The following is a 24,219-nucleotide window of genomic DNA, read 5'->3' on the forward strand; positions in this document are numbered from 1 at the left end:
AGATGTGCAGAACAGGTTGCCTGGAGTGTGGCTGGCTTTCGCGCTGCCGCGATCATAGCAACACCATGAGGCTCGCTAGCGGCTGCTGGCGAGCCTTTGGGGATGGGTAGGCAATCAGGGTCCCCCAAAGAGCTGTCGGAGGACTGGTAGAGCCGGAGGCTTTCCTGAGTCTTCGGAATAGCCGACAGTTTTCCCGGTGCCGCTCCAGGCGCACGGTGGCCATTTTGAAGAAGACAAAATTGGCGTGCTTTATTCCTGAGGCGTTTCAAGCCACTGCAGCCTGTTTCCTCAACAGATCGCCCCTGGGAGGGGTCCTAATCATCTGGCCTCATTCCGGGTCTCCAGACAGGCCTTCCCTCCCCAGGACTTTCATCAAGCAGCTGCAGGGACTTTGGCTATTGCCTGGCCATTCCCTGGTATTTAGAAATAGCGCAGATCTGCGAGTGCCTTGGACAAATATGACCGGTGTCATTTTGTCTTGCCTTTGCTTCTTGCTGGACATTAACAACGTCTAAAGGCCCCCTTGTCAAAGTAGACACGCCATCTTCGGCCCTAAAGCCTCATTTCTTTTGCCAGCTCTTCAAGCCAGTCCTGCATCTGTGCCTGACATCATGGCCCATTCAGACCACCAATCTGAGCAGGGCCTGTGCCGCTGGGTCTAAGAATCCACTGGCTAGAGATGCCTCCCCGGCTCCTTTGGGGGTCAGCGAGGTGTCCGAGGCAGAGGAAGGGGAGCAGGATGCTCCTCATCTTTCAGAGGACGAAAATCCTCTTCCTGATACGCCCGCCTTCTTAGGCTTACTCAATCGCTCTATGTTTAGGGCTATCCTTACCAAGGCCAGGACTTCCGCCACCCAAATGGGTCTCCCAGCTCAGGCAGACAAGACGTCTACCGATCAGAGCAACAAAGATACTATTGGGCCCCAGGAACCTGGTGCGGGGCTCTTCAAGGAGACCACTCATCCTCAGGATCTAGTCCCAGCCCCCCAGCTGTTCTGGATGTTATCCAGCGCCAATGGACCCAACCGGGTTCTATGGCTAATCCCAGTGGGGTAGATAAGCTGTATACCATGGAGAGTAGCCTTGAGGATCTCTTAAAGCTTCCTCAGGTGGATAACCCCATTGTAGCACTAACTTCCAATTCAGTGTTTCCAGCCGACCTGCTGGAAGGCTTAAAGGCTGAGGACAAGAGAGCATCATCATCATCTTACTTTAGCAGAGCAGCACTGTTTTGGCTCCGCAAACTGCTGTCCAGCCTACTGGCGGGGGACACCAGAGCACGACAGGATGTGAATAAAATCATAGCGGCTGTCAAGTACTCTGCCAACGCCTCACTTAACGCCACAAAATTTTCCTCCAGAGCCCTCGCCTCCAATGTGACCTCACACTGTCTGCTGTGGCTTCGCCACTGGAAGGCAGACATGAAGGTGAAGTGGAAGCTAGCTTCCGCTCCCTTTAAAGGGGAAAAGGTTTTTGGGGAGGCCTTGGATTCGGTCTTAATTGAATCCAAGGATAAACATAAAATCTTACCAGTGGTCACCAAAAAGCCAGATCGCAAGGGTCAGTCCTTTCCTAGGCAGCCCTTTTGGAACACAGACCCTCCAGCCTCTGGGGGATTTAATCGGTCATACTCCCAATCTCAGGATCATCCCCAAGACAGGTCATCTTACAGGGACAAGAACAGGCAGCGGGGCAACTGCAGGCCCTTCCGAGGGGGATATTCCAACCGTTCCTTTTCGGAAGTTGAAATGACCGTCACCGGTCCCCTACCATAGGCGGTCATCTCCAACTATACGCCGCTCAATGAGAAGCGACAACAACGGACACTGATTCTGAATACGGTCCATCATAGCCTGACCCTGAAATTCCTCTCATTTCCCCCACGGACTTTTGTCCATTGTCCCATTCCCACGTCTACCCACAAGCGCCAGCTGATGCAGGTGGAGATAGGACATTTGCTGGAGATGGCCATCGAGAAGGTCCCCAGGGGTCAGGAGGGGAAGGAGTTCTACTCGATCCTCTTCCTGGTCCCAAAGTCTTCAGGGGGAGTAAGGGCAATACTGGACCTCAAGAAACTCAACATCCATCTAGTGTACAAGTGCTTCAAGATGCAGTCACTTCAGACCATACTGGGTTGCATCACACAGGGCAACCTCCTAACTTCCATCGACTTGAAGGAGGCATACCTGCATGTTCCCATTCATCCAGCGCACCGCAAGTTCCTGAGATTCCAGTTTGCCAACCAGCACTATCAATACAGGGCCCTCCCCTTTGGCCTCTCGTTGGCCCCAAGGACATTTACCAAGCTTCTGGCTGCCATTGCAGCACATCTCCGATCTCTCCCAGTGAGACTCGAATGCTACCTGTACAACATTCTCATTCACTCGTCATCCAGGGGGAAAGCCCAAAGAGATCTTGACATCACCATCCGCGTTCTCCAACGCCACGGGTTCTCAGTCAATCTTGACAAGAGCCATCTGACTCCAACATGAAGAATTCTGCATCTCGGCATGGTGATTGACTCCAGGAGCTGCGAAGTCTTTCTCACATGGGAGCGGGTGGACAGCATTAGATCTCTGGTGAGATGCATCCAAGCGGCCGAGTCAGTGTCCATCGTCTCTTTCTCCCAGTTGCTCGGAAAAGTAATCTTGTGCATTTCAGTGGTTCCTTTGGCATGTCTGCATGTGCAAGAGCTCCAATGGTTCCTGTTACCAATCCAGAGATGGAAGGCCAGCAACTCCAGGAGAGTGGTGCTCCTTCCCCCAAGGGTGGTTCGGTCACTCAGGTGGTGGCAGTCAGAGACCCTGCTACGGGGATCCTTCTTCAAAGAACTGGAGCGCCTGGTCATAACAATGGATGCTGGCCTATACGGTTGGGGCACTCATCTCCAGACTCACGTAATTCAGGGTATATGGTTGCAGGCGGAGCTCGCCCACAACATAAATTGGCTGGAGCTCCGGACCCCCAGGTTTGCCCTGTGTCATTTTCACCATCACATCAAGGGCCGCGATGTCCTAATACTGATCGACAACATTGCCACAAAGGCATATATAAACCACCAAGGCAACACTTGATCTCAGGCCCTGATGGCAGAAGTGGAAGCACTGGGCCGATGGGCGGAGCGTCACCTGGCATCGCTGCGGGCAGACCACACCTTGGGGGGAGGACAACGTGGTCGCGGACTGGCTAAGCAGGACTACCATCAACAACTCGGAGTGGCGACTATCCATCATTGTTCCATCAGCTGTCGCAAAGGTTCGGCCTCCCGAGGGTCGACCTGTTCGCCACCTCAGCCAACATGCATCTTTCACGGTTCTTTGCCAGGTTTCAGTGCTCTGGCACAGACGGGGCAGATTCCTACGAAGTCACTGGCCTCCCAGCCTCTTGTATGTGTTTCCACCTCCTCCCTTGATACCACTGGTAATTAGGAAAATTCTGGCGGAGGAAGTGGAAGTGTTGCTCGTAGCACCATACTGGCCAAAGAGGTCCTGGTTCGCCGGCCTTGTCAGCCTGTCGGTGACCAAGCACTGGCGCATACCTCAGGAGTAGATCTCCCTCAGCCAAGGGGCCATTCAACATCCGACCCCCAGTGGCTGCATCTAGCCATTTGGCATTTGAGAGGGGCTTTCTGAGGCAAGACAGCTTCTCTGACAAGGTCATCTGCACCATCTAGGTGTCCAGGAGACCTTCTACTGTGCGGATCTATGACACAACATGGACTATCTTCTCCTCTTGGTGTCACTCCCATAACATCAATGCCACAGCAGCGACAATTCCGCAAATCCTGGACTTCCTCCAGGAGGGGTTGGACAAGGGCCTCGCCCCAACACACTTGGGAGGTAGATAGCAACCCTAGCCACCATCTTGTCCAGAGTCAATTCTCAACCGCTCAGCCGACACCCAAGGGTTCGCAGTTTCCTAAACTTGGAACTTATTGATTGTCTTGCAGACCCTAACATCGCCACCATTCGAACCAATTCGCTTGGTTAGTCTACGGCATTTGTCATTCAAAACTGTCTTTCTCATACCCATCACTTCAGCTGGTCGGAATCATTCTTTGTGTCTTTTCAGCCCGTTTCCATGGGCAGGAAAGTCTCATCTTCTACCATAGGACGCTGGATATGGGCATGTATCAAGCTGGCCTATGAGCAACAGACTAGACCGGTTCCTCCTTGCATTACAGCACACTCAACAAGGAGTGCCGCGACCTCAGCTGCGTGGGCCATGGAAGCACCCATCGAGGAGATATGCATGGCTGCGACATGGTCGTCACCATCTACTTTCGGGAGGAACTACAGACTTGATGCCTTTGTTCTGTGGAGGCTTCCTTCGGGAGAAGAGTTTTACAACGGGTTATCGCGACTTCCACAGGCCTGGGCATTTCTTCTTCCCACCCTGGGATTACATAGTTTGGGTATGTCCCATGCTTGGACATGCTTAATCTTCGTTTGTTTAAACTCAGCCTCTGAGGGGACCAAGAGGCGTGGCTACACAAACTTTGAACTCAGTCCTTGGGCAGCAAGCTGAAGTTAACCCATGCTTGGACACTCCCGCAGTTCCTAGAGAACAACCATTCAGGTAAGCCAACGGTCATTCCCCTGTTTTAAAAAACATACATGTATTATTTTCCATACTTGTGGAAGTGAACCGTGTATCAATCAAAAGAAAACTTGATTTCAAAAAAAGGATTTGCTGATAGTCATGAGACTGTAAAAGTCTACAGCATCATTGTCATAATTCCCATCAGGTCACAGGTAGATAATTACATTTTATTGGTTTTACTTTGATTTCTTGTAAACTGCCCAGTCAGGTGGCATATAAGTATAAATATTATTATTAGTATCCGTAGTAGTAAGTATTAATAATAAGGAGAGGAAAACTATGTGGATGTTCCATCACTAAGTTTTCAAGAAGAGTTTGGACAACCATTTGTTTAGAATGTTGTAGGATATCCTGCTTGAGCAGGAGGTTGGACTAGAAAATGTCCAAGGTCCCTTCCAACCCTATTATTCTATGTTCTAGAACCATGATAGTGAACTTGTGGCATGCGGATCCATTTGTTAGGACACGCGAGGCATTGCCTGTCAGCTCCAGCATGCATGTGTGCATTGGCCAGCTGACTTTGGCCTTCTCTGAAGCCTCCGGAGCGTGGAAAATGGCCCTACGGGCAAACCGGAAGATCAGGAACAGAAAGAAAGCCTCTGGATCCTGGGGAGGGCGAAAAACGAGTCCATCGAGTGCTAAAAGCAGGGGGGAGGGCGGGGTCACACCTGCATGTGTGCTTGGGGTCGGGCGCATTGCATTATGGGTGTGGGCATGCCAGCACACGACCCCCCCTGCACTCCCCCCACTTTTGGCATGCAATCTGAAAAAGGTTAGCCATCACTGTTCTAGCATATTATTACTCTACTACTACTACTAATAATGCTTATTATTGTTAACAATTTTTAGAGTAGTAAAGTTATACTCAAGGTACTAGGGAACTGCATGCCATAGTAAAAACCCATTATCTGCTCTCCATACACCTCTTTCTTCTACCTCTCTCCTACCTCCTTTCTTCCCTCCAACATCCTTTCCTACTCTACTTCCCCTTCCTTTCTCCTTCTCGCTCTACATTCCACTCCTCCTTATCCTCATCTTCCCCCCTTACCCTCTCTCCTATCCCTCTCTTCCCATCTTTCTTCTCTTCTCTGTTTCCCACTCTTCCTCTCATTGGTGTATTTCCGCTTCTGAGCAAACTCCATTCTATGTTGATGGTATTTATGCTTCCATATCAATATACTTAACATATCTTAGTTTTAAAAGAAAAGAAAAGAAGAAGACAGTATACATGTGCAATCATATTACATTAAAATCTAACACCCCCGTCAAGCCTAATATACATCCCTCCCTCCCCCCAACCCCCCCCCAGCCTTCCCTCCCCCGACTTTCCAGAACCCATACACGGTATAAATCTTTAACAAAAACAGTCTAAAATATATTGGAAAAAAGAATAGAAAATTGATAACATCTTTACATTGATACAATGTAAAGATCTTAATATGGCATACTTGTGAGACAGTTCTCCGAGTATGCTGAGGAGAATCCAAGAAATGGGTTAATTCTGCCTTCCTGCCCATTATACTGAGTCAATCAAGCCTTTGTAGCCATGCCTCTCGCGCCTACTTCCCCAGTTTTTGACTCAGTCTTCAGCTCGACAGATGCTTTTTTCTCAACTCCGATTATTCAAACCTCAGAAATGAGAATTTAAGAACCCCTCCCTCTCTTTTAACAGGAGGAGATCAAGACAACAGGCAGGCTCCCCAGTCTGACCGGCAAGGCCACCCTTATCTGGCTCATTTCCAGGGAAACTAAGGTCCCTTTTGAACGTTCTGCGAAGGGGACTTGAGTCACTGCCTGGGGCTCTGGAGCATACTCGCCTAGTGGCGATCCAACAGCTGTGGCAGCTGAGTTTCCAACTGAGATCTGTCTGTCTCTCCAAGGGATCCGTTTCTGAAAATGGAGCCCCCCGCAGCAGGAGACAGCTGCGAGGAGAACATTTGTTGAGAAGGACAGAAATTACCAGCCCCCAAGCCCCAGGTTTCAAAAAAAATGCTCCTCCATCCACAGTTTGGCCAGAATCAGGTCAAAAGCACTATCCTCCAGAAAGACCACTAAGGCCAAGGAGGATTCACGAAGGGACCAAAAAGCCTTAGACAGAGAAGTTGCAAAAGCAGAAGGGGAGGCAGACCGACACAGGCAAGAGAGTTTTTCAGTGGATGAACCTACCGGTTCCTGCGCTTTTCAACCACAGCCGTTACAATCTCTTACTGAAGCCAGTCAGACCACTAGTCCGACTACCCAATCTTCGCCACCAGATGGCGCCTGAGAACATCTTTCTCAGCCACAACTTCCAAGGATATAATACAATGAGCTGTTCATTCCTTCTGTTTCAAATCTATTCCCACCGGAAAGTCCTTGGGAGCTGGCTCTTAAGAGGGCAAAGCCCACCCCAGAGGCTACCTTCACTCCGACAGCAGTGAGACTCTGCCCAAGAGAGATACAAGAGCCAGAAATTTTCCTACTAATGAGACTAATAATCTCAGAGGCCTTTGCTCAGGACATTGCCACAGGCATACAACAAAACCGACAGGCAGCCTCTCCAGCCTCCACCCTTTCACTAGGGGCATCCTACTGCACCCGATAATCTAAGGAATTTACTGGTTCCTCACAGGCCTCATTCCCCTGCCCCTTCCATATGCAGTTTGGAATCCCTCTCGGACGATGAGGAAGATGAAGAGTTAATGCTATCTAAGAATGAAGGAGTGACTCCCCCCCCCCAGCTTCACAGGACTCTTTCGCCCTTCCTTGTTTAAGACACTTCTCTACAAAGCCAAGACCACAGCTCGGATAGGAGTGGCCTTAGGCTTATCTGACCCCCAAAATTTATTAATCTCAGCGCCTGCCATAGATAACAAGGAGATTCTTTCCACAAAATTATTCCTGGATGTTGTCCAACGATAATGGGCCCTACCAGGGCCATACCCATCCCCGAGTGTGAGTGACAAGCAGTTCTACAATGTGGCCTCAGATCTCACTGCAGCACTACAAATGCCAACAATCGAAGGCTCCGTGATGACCTTAGCCTCTTCCACCATGTTCAATGACACGGAGGATGCCTTAAAAACAAGACAGGAGAGTAGAACTGACATTTCACAAAGCCCATCAGGCGGCTGCCTGGGTGGTTAAGTCAGCCACAGCTGCTTCCTTCTTCAATTGAACTTCCTTACTCTGGCTCAGACAGATGCAAGCAAGAATCCTAGCCACTGACCTCCGCACTCATTAGGACATCAACAAGGTGATAGCAGCGGCAGAATTCTCTGCAGATGCCACACTGAATTCGGCCAAATTCGCTTCCAGGCCCATCACCTCATCCTTGATAGCCCAACGACTGCTTTGGCTTCATCACTGGTAGGCAGACATGAAGTACAAATGGAAGTTGGCTTCTGCTCCCTTCAAAGGCAACAAGCTATTCAGAGAGGCCTTAGAGCCTATATTCCTAGAGACAAAAGACAAAAAAAAAAGTCCTACCCTCTATGTCCAGATACACTGACCATCGATCCTCGTCCTACTTTTGGAAGCCTTCCTTCAATGCAGCGGACACCTCACAGCCACAGAGGGCATATTTCCAGCGACATGATCACCAATCTGATAGGCCCGGCTATAGAGACGAGCAGACAGCAGTCCCAACCCAAATGGCCATTTCAAGGCAACAGAAGTCATCTCTTCCGTTTTTCCTCCAGATGACTGCAGATCCAACCCTCCCATTGGTGGCCGTCTAAGTCTCTTCATGTCTCAATGGAAGGAAATGACCATAGATGCATGGATCCTAAACGCTGTCCAACTAGGATTCACTCTCGACTTTCTACACCCCCGAGGTTCTTTATTCATTGCCCTGTCTCCAGAAATGGAACAAGAAGATTCCTCATGAAAGCTGCAATACAATACCTGTTTGACATTTGAGCCATCAAGCTAATTCCAAAACACCAGAAGCGACTGGAGTTCTATTCCATCCTGTTTGTAGTCGCAAAGGCTTTGGTGGTGGTGGTGGTGGTGGTTGGAGAGCGATTTTCTACCTTTAAAGACTAAACAAAAGATTCAAAATGCAGTCCCTCCAGTCTATACTGGAGAGCATCCGGGAGGGCGACTTCCTAGCTTCAGCAGATTTAATGGAAGCATTCCCACACATCCCTATATTGCCTGTGGTTTTGCTACGCAAACCAAAACTACTAGTACAGGGCCCTCCCATTCAGTATCCAGAACATTCACAAAGATCCCAGCAACGCTCTTGGCTCACCTCAGAACCATTCCTATTCACATTCAATATTACCTGGATGACATATTGATCCAATCTTCCTCACCTCCGGGCAATAGAGGACCTCCGCTTCACGATCAGGGTCCTTCAGGATCACAGATTTTCAGTCAGCCATTACAAGAAGAGCCACTTCTCTCCTATCAACAGGATATTCCACCTAGGAGCATATATAAACACAACATAATGCATAACCTCCCTGTCCCAGCAACTCCAGGACAGCATCAGAACTCTGGCAAACCGGATCCAATTGGGCCAAACAATGCTCCTGGCCCTTCTCTCACAACTCTTAAGCAAGATGATGTTCTGCATCTCCATAGTTCCTAGGGCACGTTTACATGACAGGGCCTTGCAGTGGTTCCTCCTGCCTTACCAGAAATCTGGCAAGAGCAATTCAACTACCAGAGTCCAGGTCCCACCAGTGCGGTCATCCAGTCTTTCTAGTGGTGGATGTCCCCTGCCACAGCCAAGGGATGCACATTCAAGGAGCCAAACCATATCACTATCACCACAGACGCCAGTTTGTTTGGCTGGGGAGCCCACATGCAAACTCAGATGGCACAAGGCCAGTGGTCACAGGAGGACTTATGAAACAACATCGGCTGGCTAGTCCTGAAAGCAGCCCACTTAGCCCTCCAACGGTTCCAGACCATCATCTCTCACCACCACATACTTATCTTAACAATGTGTCCACCAGGGCTCATATCAACCGCCAAGGGGGCACCCACTCTAGGTCCTCATACGAGAAGCCAGGCACTTGGGGCACTGAGCGGAACGGCATCTTCTGTCCCTGCAGGCAGAACATATCTCAGAAATATGCAATGTACAGGTGGACTGGCTCAGCTGAGCCGCATTCGACCATGCAGAATGGCACCTACACCCCGACCTGTTCAGTCATTGTATTAAAAGTTTGGCGCTCCAATCCTGGACCTGTTTGCCACCCCATCAAACAGCCAGCTATCCAGGTTTTATGCCCAGTTCACTACACTGGGGGTGGAAGGGTCAACATACTCTGCATTCCATGGCCCCGGGGGCTACTATGCGCCTTTCCTCCGCTTCTCCTCATCCCAGGGGTAATTAGAAAAGTACTGGCGGAGACAGTGGAGATCCTATTCTTGGATCCCTACTGGCCCAGACGGCCATGGTTTGCCTATCAGTATCCAGACTCTGGAGGATCCCACAAGTCAAAATCTTGTAGGATCTCCCTCAGTCAGACAGCTCTCCTCCACTCAGACCCACAATGGCTCCAACTAACCATTCGGCATTTGAATGGAGGGCTCTGAGGCTGGGCACCTTCTCTGGCCAGTGGTATAGACCATTCTAAGTGGTCAAATCACATCAAACATCACGCTCAAGGCATCATCATGCCTTTGTCGAAAACTGTGGAAGTAAGCACGAGAGGCGTGGCTACAAAGACTTGATTGACTTAGTCTAATGAGCAGGAAGGCAGAGTTAACCCATTCCTTGGATCCTTTCTCAGCACACCGAAAAGGAGTGTGTCAAGTAAGACCAACACCCCTTCTCTCAGTTTTGTGTCAAAATATTGTTTTATAGAAAGTGGGCAAGAAGACATAGCTAAAGAGATTTAAACTTGAAATAAGGAGGAATTTCCTTATCTTGAAAAATATTAAACAGTAGAAGAGCCAGTCTCCTGAAGTGCTCCATCACTGGAGGTTGTCAAGCAAAGATTGGATGGCCATTGGTGTGGGAAGGTCTAGGACAGTAGTGGTTAATCTTTTTGGTGCTGAGAGTCCAAAGAGTGCATGTTTGAATGCATATGTGTGTATTGCCCCACATGTGCCTCTGCACGATCGTTATGTGTCCCCCATGCGTGCAAACTGCCCCCTCTCACCCCGTTTTGGCTTCCAGGTTGGTGGAGGAGGCTTTCCAGGCCAAAAACGGGGCATAGGGGGCATGTACACGCACAAAGTCCCAAAATGCAATGCAAGTGCATGCGCACATTCCCTGCATGTGCTCTGCGCATGCATGGCAGAGATCCAAAGACCAGCTGGCTGATGGGAGGCACATGTGCATGCGCAATGGAGCTGGATTGGGGCAGCAGCTGGCGTGCCCTCAGAGAGGGCTCAGCATGCCACCTGTGGCACGCGTGCCATAGGTTCACCATCATGGCTCTTGGCTGATATAGGTGGGGGATGGATTAGAAGATCTCTAAGGTTCCTTTACATTTAACGTATGTTAAAGAGCTCAAGAATAAGTGACTTGAATAGCTAATTTACTCTATTTTCAAGTACAGGTAGTCCTGAACTTATGACCGGCCTCTTAGCAATGGGTTCATTTAACAACTGCAAAATGCTAAGCAAATGTTGCAAAAAAGGTAAATTATGGGTTGGTCACATGATTTACAACCATCACAACATGCAACCATAATGGACAAGCTCCATTATGGTGGTAGGTTGAGGACTACCTGTAACAAGATAATTGGGATAATGTAAATTTTCCCCTTATGTTACTGCTTTGTATATTACAGCTCACCGATTAAGGCACACTGCTGTTCAGATCGCTCTGAATTTATGGTGATTCATTTAACAAATGTTCAAAGTCATGATGCTGCTAATGTGACTTAGTACATCTTGTACTCAAAACCATTGCAGCATCTCTTGGTTTCAGATCAAAATTGGCAACTGGCATGTATTTATGACAATTGAAGCATTCTTGAGTTACGTGTTTGCCATTTGCAAGCTCTCGGGGAGCTTCTGACAAGCCAAGTCAATGGAGGAAATAGCATTTGCTTAACAACTACAATGATTTGCTTAATGACCATGGCAAAAAGTTGGGCATGACTCAATTAACAACCACATTGCTTAGCAAAAGACGTTCTGATCCCAATAGTGATTATAAGTCGAGGCCCACTTTCATAGAAATAAAGGCCACATTCAGATTCCTCCTAGTATGCAGTTCAGTGTTTTCCAATATGTTCACATTTTTATCTCAAGTAAAGTTTTGTACAGTATAGAAGAAGAAAATATTTCCAATACATTTTAATACCAGTAATTTATTTTATTATGGTTTTTTGAGGGTTGAATTTTTTTTAGGAATGGGCTAGTATGTTGAGTAAAACAAGGAATATATGGTATAATCCTTTGTTAACCACTTGGTCAGTGACCATTCAAAGTTACAAGAGAGTTGAATGAATGGTACTTATGATTGGACCTCAAGGAGTCCTCGCAGATCCTGGCTCCCTTGGCAGCAGCCACTCCCAGTCTGGTTGTCATTGTGCTGGGCTGCTGCAGCTGCTTGCGCACCATCCTTTCCCCAGCAAGACCCACACCGTGTCTAATTGCATTTGTACTGATTTGCAGCAGCCACTTATCTGCCTGCAAGGCTGCTTGCAAGCTGTCTGGGTCTCGTGACTTCCAGCCACCGTCCCTGTTAATTTTGCTTCTGGAAGCCAGAGGGAAGTCACGTTAATGATCCATGATCCTCGTTTAATGATGGTATTGGAGACTGCCACAATGTTGCTCACTAAGTGATGCACTTACATCATTGGGCTTTATGACTACATTGTTTAGTGATGGAAATTTGGATCCAACTTCTGTTGTTAACGTGGTACTATGTGTATTTAATTTTGATTATAGTTATGTGAAGATTAACATTCACATAATATATAAGCTAGCCTTTATGAGAAAAGTCTCAATATTTAGTGGAATGCATATAAATAGCTACGGAATAATGTTTCACTCCTGAAGTGTAATTAGACAGTGTATTTTTGATGTGGAACAATGACAATTCTGATATAGTTCATAGATTTTATTTTTGTGTAAAGCAAAATATTCAGGGAGAAAAGTTTTAGTCCAGTTTTCATAGCTGTGATATTTACCATACCAGATATTTATGAGTGTGATGACTGTTCATGCAGTCTGGTAAATAACACATCTGACTATGTGATGCCACATTCAGAGGAAAAGCAGTTCAAGCAGAAAAGAGGCTTTTAAAAAATGAAAATCAGCTCAAATTAGGGTGCTTATGTTTGTAATAATAGAAATTAATCTTTGTGCAAGATCCTTAGAGCTGCAAACAGCCAGAATGAAATTTGCTGTCTTTGCTATTTAAGTTTGCGGCAGTTTACTTTAAGTTATTTGTACATTTGGAAACATGGGTTTTTTGCTCCAAAATTATGTTTAAAATGACCTTGATTGAATTTCTATGTAGTTCTATTTACAGTATGTATTATGACTAAATCATATTATCTTTAGGCGTTTAATCCTACAAAAATGCATTTAGGGTTTTAGTTTTAGTCTATAAAACTCAAGTGTCTAAAGACAACTTTTATTTTTGTTTGTTCCAATGCTTTATAAGCTATTGCTTAATTGCTTGTGCATAACATTTATGTTTTTCTAAGTAGCAGAATGGGGTTCCAGACCCTAATCCTTTAGCCGTTGGTTTAGTCATTCCTTTAAGCCTTGCAGTGAGAGATCTCCTGAGTGCTGAGGGTATGTCTTACCTGCCATCTCAGGTTATATCTTCATCAAGATCTGTATACATAACTCCAGCCAACAGAAACATTCTTCAGGAGCCTGCAAATAATAGACAGAAGAGTGACATGATGGAACCAGGCAGTGAGGTCAAACCCAAGATGGATCAGGTTTGTTGAGGGAGCTGAAAGCTTCAAGATTTTTCTAGTTCTAAAATGGTTCACCGCAGCTAGCTAAGAAAAATATCAAAAGAGGCTCAAAATCAAGGATATTCAATTCAGTCAAAGTGTTTTCTATTCTATACATTTTTTGTTCAGAATTTGTATTATTTATATTCCTATGAAATTTGGACTGCTTCAAATTTTTAGGATTGAGATGCATAGGAGGGAGAAAAAATGAAATACATCGCTTGGAAGAAGCAAAATTAATTAATAATTAAGGTAGAACCTACTGGTTATTCAGCAACTGGAATCAACGCAAATGGTGTTGGACTAGTTGGGATGATATTTATCTGGTAAATAAACAGTGATAGGAACAAGGTTTCTACAAGTTCATACAACCCTTTTTCTCTCTTGTTTTGTGATGAAATTAAATAAAGTTAACAGTTTACTCAAAGTAGGAAGTAGTTCATAGTAGCTTTAAAAATGGCAGGATTTAAAATTATCATGGTTTATTCCAAATTCATTAAATCAGAGGTTCATTCATAGTCATTGTGCCCTTTGTGTCTTCACTGTGTTCCTAGGCTAGCAGTTTGTGCAATGTCTGACAGATGTCAAGTATCACAAGATTTTCTTTGGCAATTTAAAATTCTTTGCAGTATCCCTATGAGTTCACTGTGGCTCCACATTTGTAAACTATGACATTAAGCATTCTTTCTTTCTTGCTGAAATAGGAAGTTGTAGTTAATAGAAGATTTTTCTATTTGTTCTGTCACTTAGCATGAAAGAGCAGAATACAACAAAAGATTATTAAGCAAGGTATGATTATTTGAATCTGGTGATCAGCTTGATTCACGTACAAAACTTAGCCATGGCATGATGTTCATGAGAACAGATACTTTTATTCATTTCTAAACTACGTATTTTACTAAGCATAGTTTGGTGGATTTGCTGTTGTTATTTATAAAAACAGGCATGTCAAGAATATTGATTAAAGTAAAGGAAATCTCATTTGTGTGTGTGTGTGTGTGTGCGCGTGCGCACGCACACACACACACACACACACACACACACACACACACACACACACACACACACACACGATATCACTTTGTCAGACCTTAACCCTCACACAAACCTCAAACAGCCTCTGGCTCCCATTAGTCCAGCCCAGCACTGTGTACATTAGGGCTTCGCAGCAATAAATCCAGCATTGCAATTGAAGGAGTTCAGGAAGCAAACGATGCAAGTAATTAGTTTAGAATCCCAGAAAGAATGCAAGGAAAGTTTAAACGTTGGCACTCAACATTTCAGAAACTCAGCATTTGTTCCCACCCCACAACTCCTTAAGTCTCATTCCCCAGGTGTGCCTTGTGAAGATGGGTGGGGCACTCTTTTCCTGAGTAGCCTGCTCAGTGTGCGCTGTTCACACCTTCTCGCCATTCTCCAAGCTCTTGGATTAGGAGGGGGTTTTCTTTGCTCCTCACCTGAGCTCTGTCTTTCATGTTCATCCTGCCCTTGTTCCACCCTATCTACAAGCTGTCCTAATCCTGAAAGGTCCTGGCCTTCCCCATTTTCTTCCGAAGAAAATGAAGCCCCTCCCTATCGCTGTCAGTTCATATTCCAGCTCCTCTTCCCCCCGCAGATTCAGGCCCTAACAGGGGCACGACATAGATAAATAACTCCATCCATGTTCTTTCAGTAGACAGTAGTAATTGCTGGTAGAAAAATGCAAATATTGTTTATACTGCATCTACTGCTTAAAATGGTTTCTTGATTTGTGTTGCAGACTGGCCTCTATGTATATAACACTTTCTGTGTACGTTTAAACCATGCCACTGATGCTTTGATTTAAATGATACGTAATTTATAAATATCTGTCCTCCATCTCTCTTTCACAGTTTTCAAAGCTACATTTGTCCAAATGTCAATGTTGACTATGACTAGCTTTAAATTTTAATTGGTGGAAGTATAGTTAGAAAATAATAGAAAGAGTGTGGAAGCCTTGAAAAATTCATGGTCTCCTAATCTCTTCAGGAACTTTGTCTCAACTGAGAAGTTTCTATCTCTTTTATCCTTGGAGATAAATGTATTAATTCTTTAGAGATTTATCTTGGAATGAAATGCAGGATGAATATATAATTCTATTATGCAAGCTTATTTTTATCAGTCACTTAAAAATACTTCTTTCAAAATTAAGTTCTGCTTCTCAAACCCCTTTCATATTTATCTTCTTGGAAATTACCTGCATTTAAAAAAAGTAACTAGTTGATAACCCAGCATTGCACGGGTATTTATTTATAGGGGGAAAATATCCAGACCAAACATAATTTCTAATGTTGGATTTTCCCCCTTATCATAGGGAGCCCCCTTGTGGAATACTGTGAAGCCGTTACCATGGCAACTCCACTGTGCTGTAGAAACCATTTTACGGTAGTACAGTAGAAGCCATTTTAAGGCACAACAGGCTGTATCTTAACAGAACATACACCTCACTGGGTGTCAGGGTGTCTTACCCCCACAGCATTTGTTTCCAGAGAGTAAGTCATCTGTGTACTAAATTGCTCCAAGTGTTCCAGAGTTATGTTGGAACATACGCACACATATATTTATATGTTATAGAAGAAGATAAATTGAAATACTTATTGAAATACTTATTTTGAATCTGTTTTTTTTAAATATTTCCAGAATGAAATAGAAACAAGTAAATCTGCTCCAATACTGAATACAAAGCAAGATGGTCTGGTGCCAAAATCGCATAGTGTTTCGCTTAATGACACTGAAACAAGGAAGCTAGTGGAAGAATGCAAAAGACTTCAGGCAGATGTCGTGAAACTATCAGAGGAAAATAGACATCTGAGAGTAAGTTTGCAAATACATAATAATCCATCAGTAAAATTGGACTTTACTGATTTGTTCATGAAATACAGTTTTAAAAATTGTTTACACCAAGTTGTTTATAATAGTTTTTCTATGCTGGAAGGATAGAATACTAATCCAGTAAATAATAATGGTAAAATACTTGTTTTAAGAAAGGCAGTTACATTTACTAAAATTATAAATTAATCACATACAGTACAACTAATATTTAAAGATTTAAGGTTGTGCTTCCATTAATCAAGACAAATAAAAATTGTGTTTTAAATGTGAATCAGGTTATTTTAGTAGTTTAGTAGATTCTGACTTAGGGATGCCATGGCTCAGTGACTAAGACGCTGATCAGAAAGGTCAGCGGCTCGAATCCCTAGTGCCATGTAAGCTCCCTTTACTTGTCCCAGCTTCTGCCCATCCTAGCAGTTCGAAAGCATGTAAAATTGGAAGTAGAAAAATAGGAACCATCTTTGGTGGGAAGGTAACAGTGTTACGTGTGTCTTTGGAGTTTAATCATGCCGGCCACATGACTATGGAGATGTCCTCGAACAGCACTGGCTCTTTGGCATAGAAACAGAGATGAGCACCGCCCCCTAGAGTTGGGAATGACTAGCATATATGTGCAAGGAGAACCTTTATCTTTAGTCTCTGACTTACAAGTTAATTTAGGCTTAATTTTTTATTCTTGAACTTTCTGTAAAGCTGGAATGGTATTAAAAACATAGAAGTTTCTGTGTGCCATTTGTAATCCTAAAGCTGAAATAGGTAGTAATGTTTCCAGTAAATCATTGTTCTCAATTATTTTAAATATTTAATCATACAATTATAGTAATCATATGGATGGAGAAATTTCTCAGTTCCTATTTTCTATTTAAGATTAATATTTTATGCCCCCTTTATGTTAACTATTACTCTTTAAAGTCAGAATGCATGAATAAATAGTCTACAATAGCATTGAAATGCTTCTGTGAATTGCATACTGGTTATATTTGGGCGTGATGTGGTCCCATGATTTTTCTGTTGATTAATTTCCTCCATGTATTTTCAGGATGAAGGCTTGAGGCTGAGAAAGGTGGCACACTCAGATAAACCTGGACCGTCAGGCTTGGCCCTCCGAGATAATGGCTCCAACTCTCTTCCTTCACTCCTTGTTGTAATTGCAGCCATTTTCATTGGATTCTTTTTAGGGAAATTCATCTTGTAGAAAGGGAGAGAGAGAAGCATGCAGAATGCTGCTTCCTTTTTTTTCTTGGCCAGGAAAAAAAAAATTACCTACCACTTCATTGGTAGTATGGCCAAAGTGACCATTTTTGTGTACAGCATCATATAGGCTTTGCCTTTAATGATCTTGCACGGTTAGACAACACGATAAAAAGACAAACTGTTCGGCTGCTGGACAAAATTGTATATTAATTCATTAATAGCAGGTGTCAGTTGCACATTCAGTCCTTTATGAAAACTCATAAATAAAGAATTGTTCTTTCTTTTTGTGGTTTTAATAAGAGTTAAAATTGTTCAAAGTCTTGTAAATGTTATTTTAATAATCCTTTTCAAATTTTATCTGTTATTCTTGCCTCTTGGAAAGAATGATTATTAGAATGCTAATTCGCTTGTTCAGGAAAATGATGAGGCATTCTGTGGGGAAATGTTCCTCTTAGTGTATGCATTTTTTCCTTCACCTTACTTTGCTGATATCATGGCAGAATTTCTTACCCTTGTGAGGTGGTTGTGGAAGAAAAAAATAATCATCCTGACAGCCCTGTCCCATGGTATTTAACAAACAAAATAATAAAACTGTTAACAGACATTCTGATGGGTAGCTTGTTTCTGTGAATTGTTCTTTTAGAAAGATTTTACAACATATGCTATACACAGCCTGCTTCTTGTCACAGATTTATATTGTTCACTAGTTGTGGCTTAGACTGGTGCAAGTGAAGCTTCAGAAGAAATGTAGCAGTTTCCATATTGTGCAGCAGCAGCTGTAAAATTACCTGGCTTTTTAGGAAAAGATCAGAATTTGATTTGTTTTGGGACATGGAATACATACTTTAAATTTACTTTTTAAAAATAGCGTTTTGGGTTTTTCAGATACTTCTGTTGAATCACTGATCTTCCTTTAAATTTACAGAATCAGTTGTATCTTGATTTTTCATCCAGACTAATTTAGGCCGAGTGTCCATAGAATAACATTTCCTATAATGTTTCCAAATAACCCAAAGTTAATACCGATTGAGAAAACATTATCATTTAATTTTGTGAAAAAATTAAGCCTTGTTCAGCAAATGTCTTGGCATAGCTGTCTGTTGGCTATGCATATGTTAATTCTATAAAATTCATTTTATTTGGTTTGAATATTTTTTCTCCACAATCTTGTGGTTTGTTTAATTTCCGGTATTCACTTTCATTAAATAGATGATTTTGAAAGCACAATACAGCTATTCTACATAATCCATCATAAGCAAGTGTTTGAAATTGATATTTTGGAAGGCTTATACTTATAAGCAGAATTTTATATGGATATAATGAACCAGTGCTATGTAGATTTTACATAGCTGAGAACTGTTCTAGGAAAAATATAAATCTTCTTGGTTGCCTTGGATTTTTAATGCTTTTTTTAAATGGAAGAGCTACTTACGGCATGTACCATCACAATTCGCTGTGATAAATTTTTATAAACATCTTCCAATTTACAAAAAAGTTGATGAACAAACTACTTGCCTGATGTTTCAGTTAAAAGCATGCAAATACAGTTACTCTTTGTGTTTTCTGATATCTGCATTCTGACTTTGGTGACTTGAAGAAGTGTCCTCATATCTGGTTAAAACTTAATTGCTTCTAAAAGCAGTAGTATTGTTCATATTATATTATATAACTGGTACATCAAGAGAAAACATTTATTCCTTGAAGGAAATTGATCACTGGAAGAGATTACAAGGAAGATTTATGTACAGGCTTTAACCTCTAGATACATTTAGATATTTCTGTGAAAGAAAGCTTCAAAGATATGTTCACTGTTAAACAAAAGCTACGACGGTTTGCACTGGCTAAATACTTTAGCATTTATTAGCCTGAACTTAGAATTTATTACAGGTAACCAGAACTATGGCGAAACATAGTATGAGGAAGTACTCTAACCTTGGCAGATCTCTTGCCAAAATAAAATAAAGACAACAATAACAAAAGCATTCCACAGCTTATAATATAATGATCATAAGTGTAGAATTAGGGTCCTAGCTGGGCCACTTAGCAGGACAAGGCTTTCAAAGACAAATATTATGGAATGACTCAATAATTACTGTAAGTAGAGTGAGAAAATCCAGTTTGTGGATGCGCTTCTAGTTTTTAATCTTTTCATAACTGTATATAAAATGTAATGCTGAACTATTTCGCTCTCAGGAGTGATTCTGGATGATACCAACTGTATTTAGTGAATTTATGTAATACAGATTAAATTTTCTGTTCCTGAAATGGTTAGAACTTTGCCTGTTTGCTTGTGTATACCAATGTGAGGAACATATTTGTTCCTGTTAGTAAGTGCTTCCATCAGAAAGTGCAGTGTGTTCACTGTAGTAGTTCTTACGTATAGTGAATTATTGGCTCCTGCAGCTTGCATGATGCAAGCTTTATATTTAAGGTTGGCAACTTTGCTTATGGCAAGAAATTATAGCAGAAAGCAAAAGTCCTGAAACATTTTTTCATCTGCTTCTTGCAAAGTAAGAAAGAAGGTCTGTCCAAAATCTGTTTAATCGATTTCAAAGAAAATAATTGTGCTTAAGTAACATTAAAATGAGTTTTCCAGTGAATTTCTCATTGCCAAGTCTTTTGTGCATTCAGGTAGTATTAAAGATATTGGGAAAATAACACTACAAATTATGAACTGAGTGAACATTCACAAAAATTGCAAAGGATTTATGGTACCCATTGGTTTTTGTAATACAAGATATTTTTGTTGTGTTGAATGCAAAGTTTATAAAATAAATTAAAACTTGGTATTCATAAGATGGTAACTGGCAACTACACGCACACAAATGGTTTTGGATTATAATTCTTGAACATCTAAAAGACCTGTATTAAGATTTGGGATTATAGGAGAAACAGAATGCAGAATGCAGAATATACGGAGAGTGCCCCATTAGTTCTTGGTAACGATCATAAAACTTTAACATAGCCTGTTATGCAATCATGTGTATAACATAAGCCATTGGATTTGAATATTATCTTGTTCAGTAAATACTGCCTTATTGGGATATGTTGAAATTTGTGCTCAGATAAGTAATTATATTTTGTGAATCAGTGCAATTGCATAAGAATAGGCATATTCTTATCTAACAGAAAAGACACATGGATAATTTGAGAGGCTGTTTGATTTTGTTCTTGACTTTCAGCAACTGTATTCTTTTATCTAATTTGTGAATTTATGAATTAAAGGAAACCTTTTCCCTGATGATTATCTAATGCTATCTTATTACATGTACTTTTCCTGTATTGTTCTGCCTAATACACTAGGTGGCAATCTATTGCTCTTGTAATAAAGTAACAACATTTGTAAGACCCAAAGTTGTTACTAACAGATTATTTTCTAGTAGCATGGTTAGTTTTCAGGCAAGAAATTATTGGAATTGTAATCCTTTTCACTTGCCCCAATTTGCATCTTTCTCCCTAATGCCAGCGCTAATTATGTGGTGATCATAGAATAATTTCAGACAGCCTACATATATATCAAAAGCAAACTAATTTCTTTCTAGAATTAATGATTCAACACACTGTATCTCATAGATATATTTTGTATTAGAAAACTTTTATTTTGGCATACAGTCTGATTCCAGAAATCTGAAGAAGCTAGACAACTATATTTTCACTACAGAACTTAAATTTAAGATCAGATCAGATTGAACATGTTGTTTGCTGTGTTAATAATTTGTTTGATATAATTTTGAGGTATCACATTTCATACACTCATTCAAATAAGCATTCAATGTAATACAAAAAATAAGTTATCCTGGATTTGATTAATCTAGCTGCTTAAATATAAAGTTTCTCTGAAAAGTTGAATACATTTTGTCATTTGTCTTACTCTGCACTTTTTCAGTTGTATGTAATATTGTGCCATTTCCCAAATATCAGCATATAAACCTTGGTATTCAGTGAAAATGTTCTGAGATTGAGCTGCTGCCTTGATGATCTTGAGTATTTGAGTGCTCTTTTTATGACATCTGTTTCCCTAAACTAGAAAGGATGCCCGGGGAGATATGTTCTTGTGGGTACCACCATTTATCAGTCACTCTGAAAGTGGTTTACATGGAAGCTACCAAAATAAAAATTATAGAGGTAATATATGAGATTATCTAAAGTTATCTCCTTGTGAAGATTTCTGTTTTGCTTATTTCTCTATTATTGTGACTTTTAAGCATAATTAAACTTCTTGAGTTGATAAAATCTTAGTTTGCAGAATTAGATTTATTCTGTTAGTTTGGGTCTGGGCTTGAATAAGAAGACATCTGTCTTGAGCTTGCCTTTATTCAGAAAAACTGCAAGATTGAACATTCTTCAACTCAAAAGTAGAAATAGATCAAATGAGGATTACAGGATGATGAGTGACAAATGGATTGATGCATATGGTTTGAGTTTTCAGTGCCATTCTTCTCATCTTTGTGTTCTTAGTGCTAATGAGACTTATAAATTATTGGGGAAAGAAACAAAACAGAAATTGTTTACTTTATTATAATGTACAGAATTGTACATTATATGTTCAACAATTTCAATGTTCATAAATCTTTCCAAATCTTACATTGCATTTCTCTAAATACAGAAAAATACTCTAGTTTGCCTGTTGCCATTTTCATTTTAACTGTTTTTAAAGTCACTTTATAGAAATGTCTGCAGGAATGCAATCAAAGTTCTGCTTTTTTTTGTGTACCACATTAAAAAATTCAGTTGTGATGCATAAAAACATGTGGTATACATTAGAAAAACTGTGCCAGTCACAACATTGTAGCCACCACATCCTGATTCTTGACCATAGCCTATGGACACCCATCTCCTTTAAGTCAGAGTTGACCAACATTTTTTATACATACATCGGAGTTACATGAACAGAATAGGCAAATTGATGTCGTAAGGACTGTCAGGCTTAGAATTCTAATAATTCCTATTTTCTGATGCAACCAAATTTGTGCACGATCTTTTTTTAATGTAGTATCAGTCCTAAAACAAAAGTTTAGATGAATTGTACAATAAATTAAGTAGTTTGCTTTCAACGTGTTTTTGAAAACCAGTTGCCCAAACTAAATTTAAGACGAGAGCTCATTTTTTAAAAATGACTTTCTCTTGGCAATCTAGATGTTAGTGATATTTTTATTTAGTAGACAACTAGACCTGTTTACACATTTTCTTATTCCACACTTTTATCACGGTGTTTGGCTGTCTGCCCGACTTGTAAATAAAGGACTAATGTTGTTAGTTGCGAAGTCGTGTCCAACCCATCGTGACCCCATGGACAACATTCCTCCAGGCCTTCCTGTCCTCTACCATCTAAAATCCATTTAAGGTCATACTGCTGCGGCAACTCCACCCCGCCACCTCATTCTCTGTCGTCCCCTTCTTTTGCCCTCAGTCTTTCCCACCATTGGGCTCTTCTCCAGTGAGTTCTTCTCATTAGGTGGCCAAAGTATTCAGGATCTGGCCTTCTAAAGAGCAGTCAGGGTTGGTCTCCTTTAGGACTGACTGGTTTGATCACCTTGCAGTCCAAGGGACTCGCAGGAGTCTTCTCCAGTACTAAGAAGACTGCAGAGTCTTCTTAACAAATGACTAATATTGCTAGATAAATATAATAATTACTATGAAATCTATCCATCTTGGAGACAAGATGATACCACTAGATGGCAATATTTTAGTTCTTGTTGGAAGCACTGGAACATTTTTCTGTGTAGCTTTGGTTTCTAGTACAGGCTTGTGCTAATAGTTGTTTTACATAAATCATCTGTGTTCATTAAAAAACAATCTTACACCATATTCCTTTTTTAAATCCATTACAGAATAGCCAGTATGCACAACAGTAAATTAATGAATATAAAATTTGGATTTGCAACTTTTGCAAGACATAAACAAATTCTAAGTTGGAAATATTAAATGGTAGGTGAAGATTTTATACATCCTCTCAGAATATAAGAACAAAATGAAAATTTTGAATGTTAGCTGCAATATCATGCCAAGTTATTTGTGCACATTCCCTGCTCTTTTAAAAGTTAAGATAATTGGATATAAATAATTTCAACTGTGAATAAGATAAAACTAATTTCAACCAGAATTACTTTGTCAGTGTGTCACTCGCATCGTCACGGCAACGTCACGTGATGTATTGGGAGTTCCCTCTTCACTAAACTGGGTGTGGGCGTGGCCAGTATGTGATGCATCTGACTCGCAAGCCAGGAGTTTGACAGACCTGCTTTATGTGCACCATTTTATCTATGTGAATTTGCTAATTCGTACTAGAATGTATTTAATGTTCACTATAGAATGTCACTTTTTTGTAAAACAGCAAAATGTTTCATCTTGCAATCTAACAGAAAATTTTTCATAGACTTACACCCTTAAGAGGCTTTGTAACCATGGTTCCTAAGGAATGTTGGGAGTTTCAATCTCAACACATATGGATAGCAAATAAGAGACAGCTGTAGTTGACAAAAACATTTTCTGTGTAGAAGAATTAGTTATTCTTCTAGTAATTAGTTTCATGTATTTAGGGTATTAACATGCTCAAGTTTCCCAAGCACTTTAAATTAGAAAATGAACGGGTAAAATATTAGGAAAAAGTGTATCTTACAATTCTTGGGCACATATGTAAATATATATCCAGTTTACAATTTAATCCCAAAAAGTGGAACCATGCTTGAATCCATGCAATTGC

The 24,219-nt window shown here is 41.7% G+C and overlaps 1 protein-coding gene across 2 annotated transcripts in view; it reads left to right on the top strand.

Moving 5' to 3' along the window:
• VAPA (VAMP associated protein A) overlaps positions 1-18,120 on the top strand; it is a 50,525-nt gene extending 32,405 nt beyond the window's left edge. The window contains exons 5-7 of one of the 2 annotated variants that reach the window (XM_087707298.1): positions 13,326-13,454; positions 16,131-16,304; positions 17,362-18,120. In XM_087707298.1, the coding sequence (XP_087563424.1) occupies positions 13,326-13,454; positions 16,131-16,304; positions 17,362-17,517 (459 nt within the window). In that variant the 3' untranslated portion in view covers positions 17,518-18,120. The remainder of the gene's footprint in view (positions 1-13,325; positions 13,455-16,130; positions 16,305-17,361) is intronic. The other variant, XM_087707299.1, reaches the window with a different exon arrangement.
• The last annotated feature ends 6,099 nt before the right edge of the window (positions 18,121-24,219 follow it).

The sequence above is a fragment of the Thamnophis sirtalis genome, unplaced genomic scaffold, assembly GCF_051295495.1.
Source record: "Thamnophis sirtalis isolate CommonGarterSnake01/CBP01778 unplaced genomic scaffold, rThaSir2_p1.2 scaffold_2, whole genome shotgun sequence".
NCBI classification, from domain to species: Eukaryota; Metazoa; Chordata; class Lepidosauria; order Squamata; family Natricidae; genus Thamnophis; species Thamnophis sirtalis.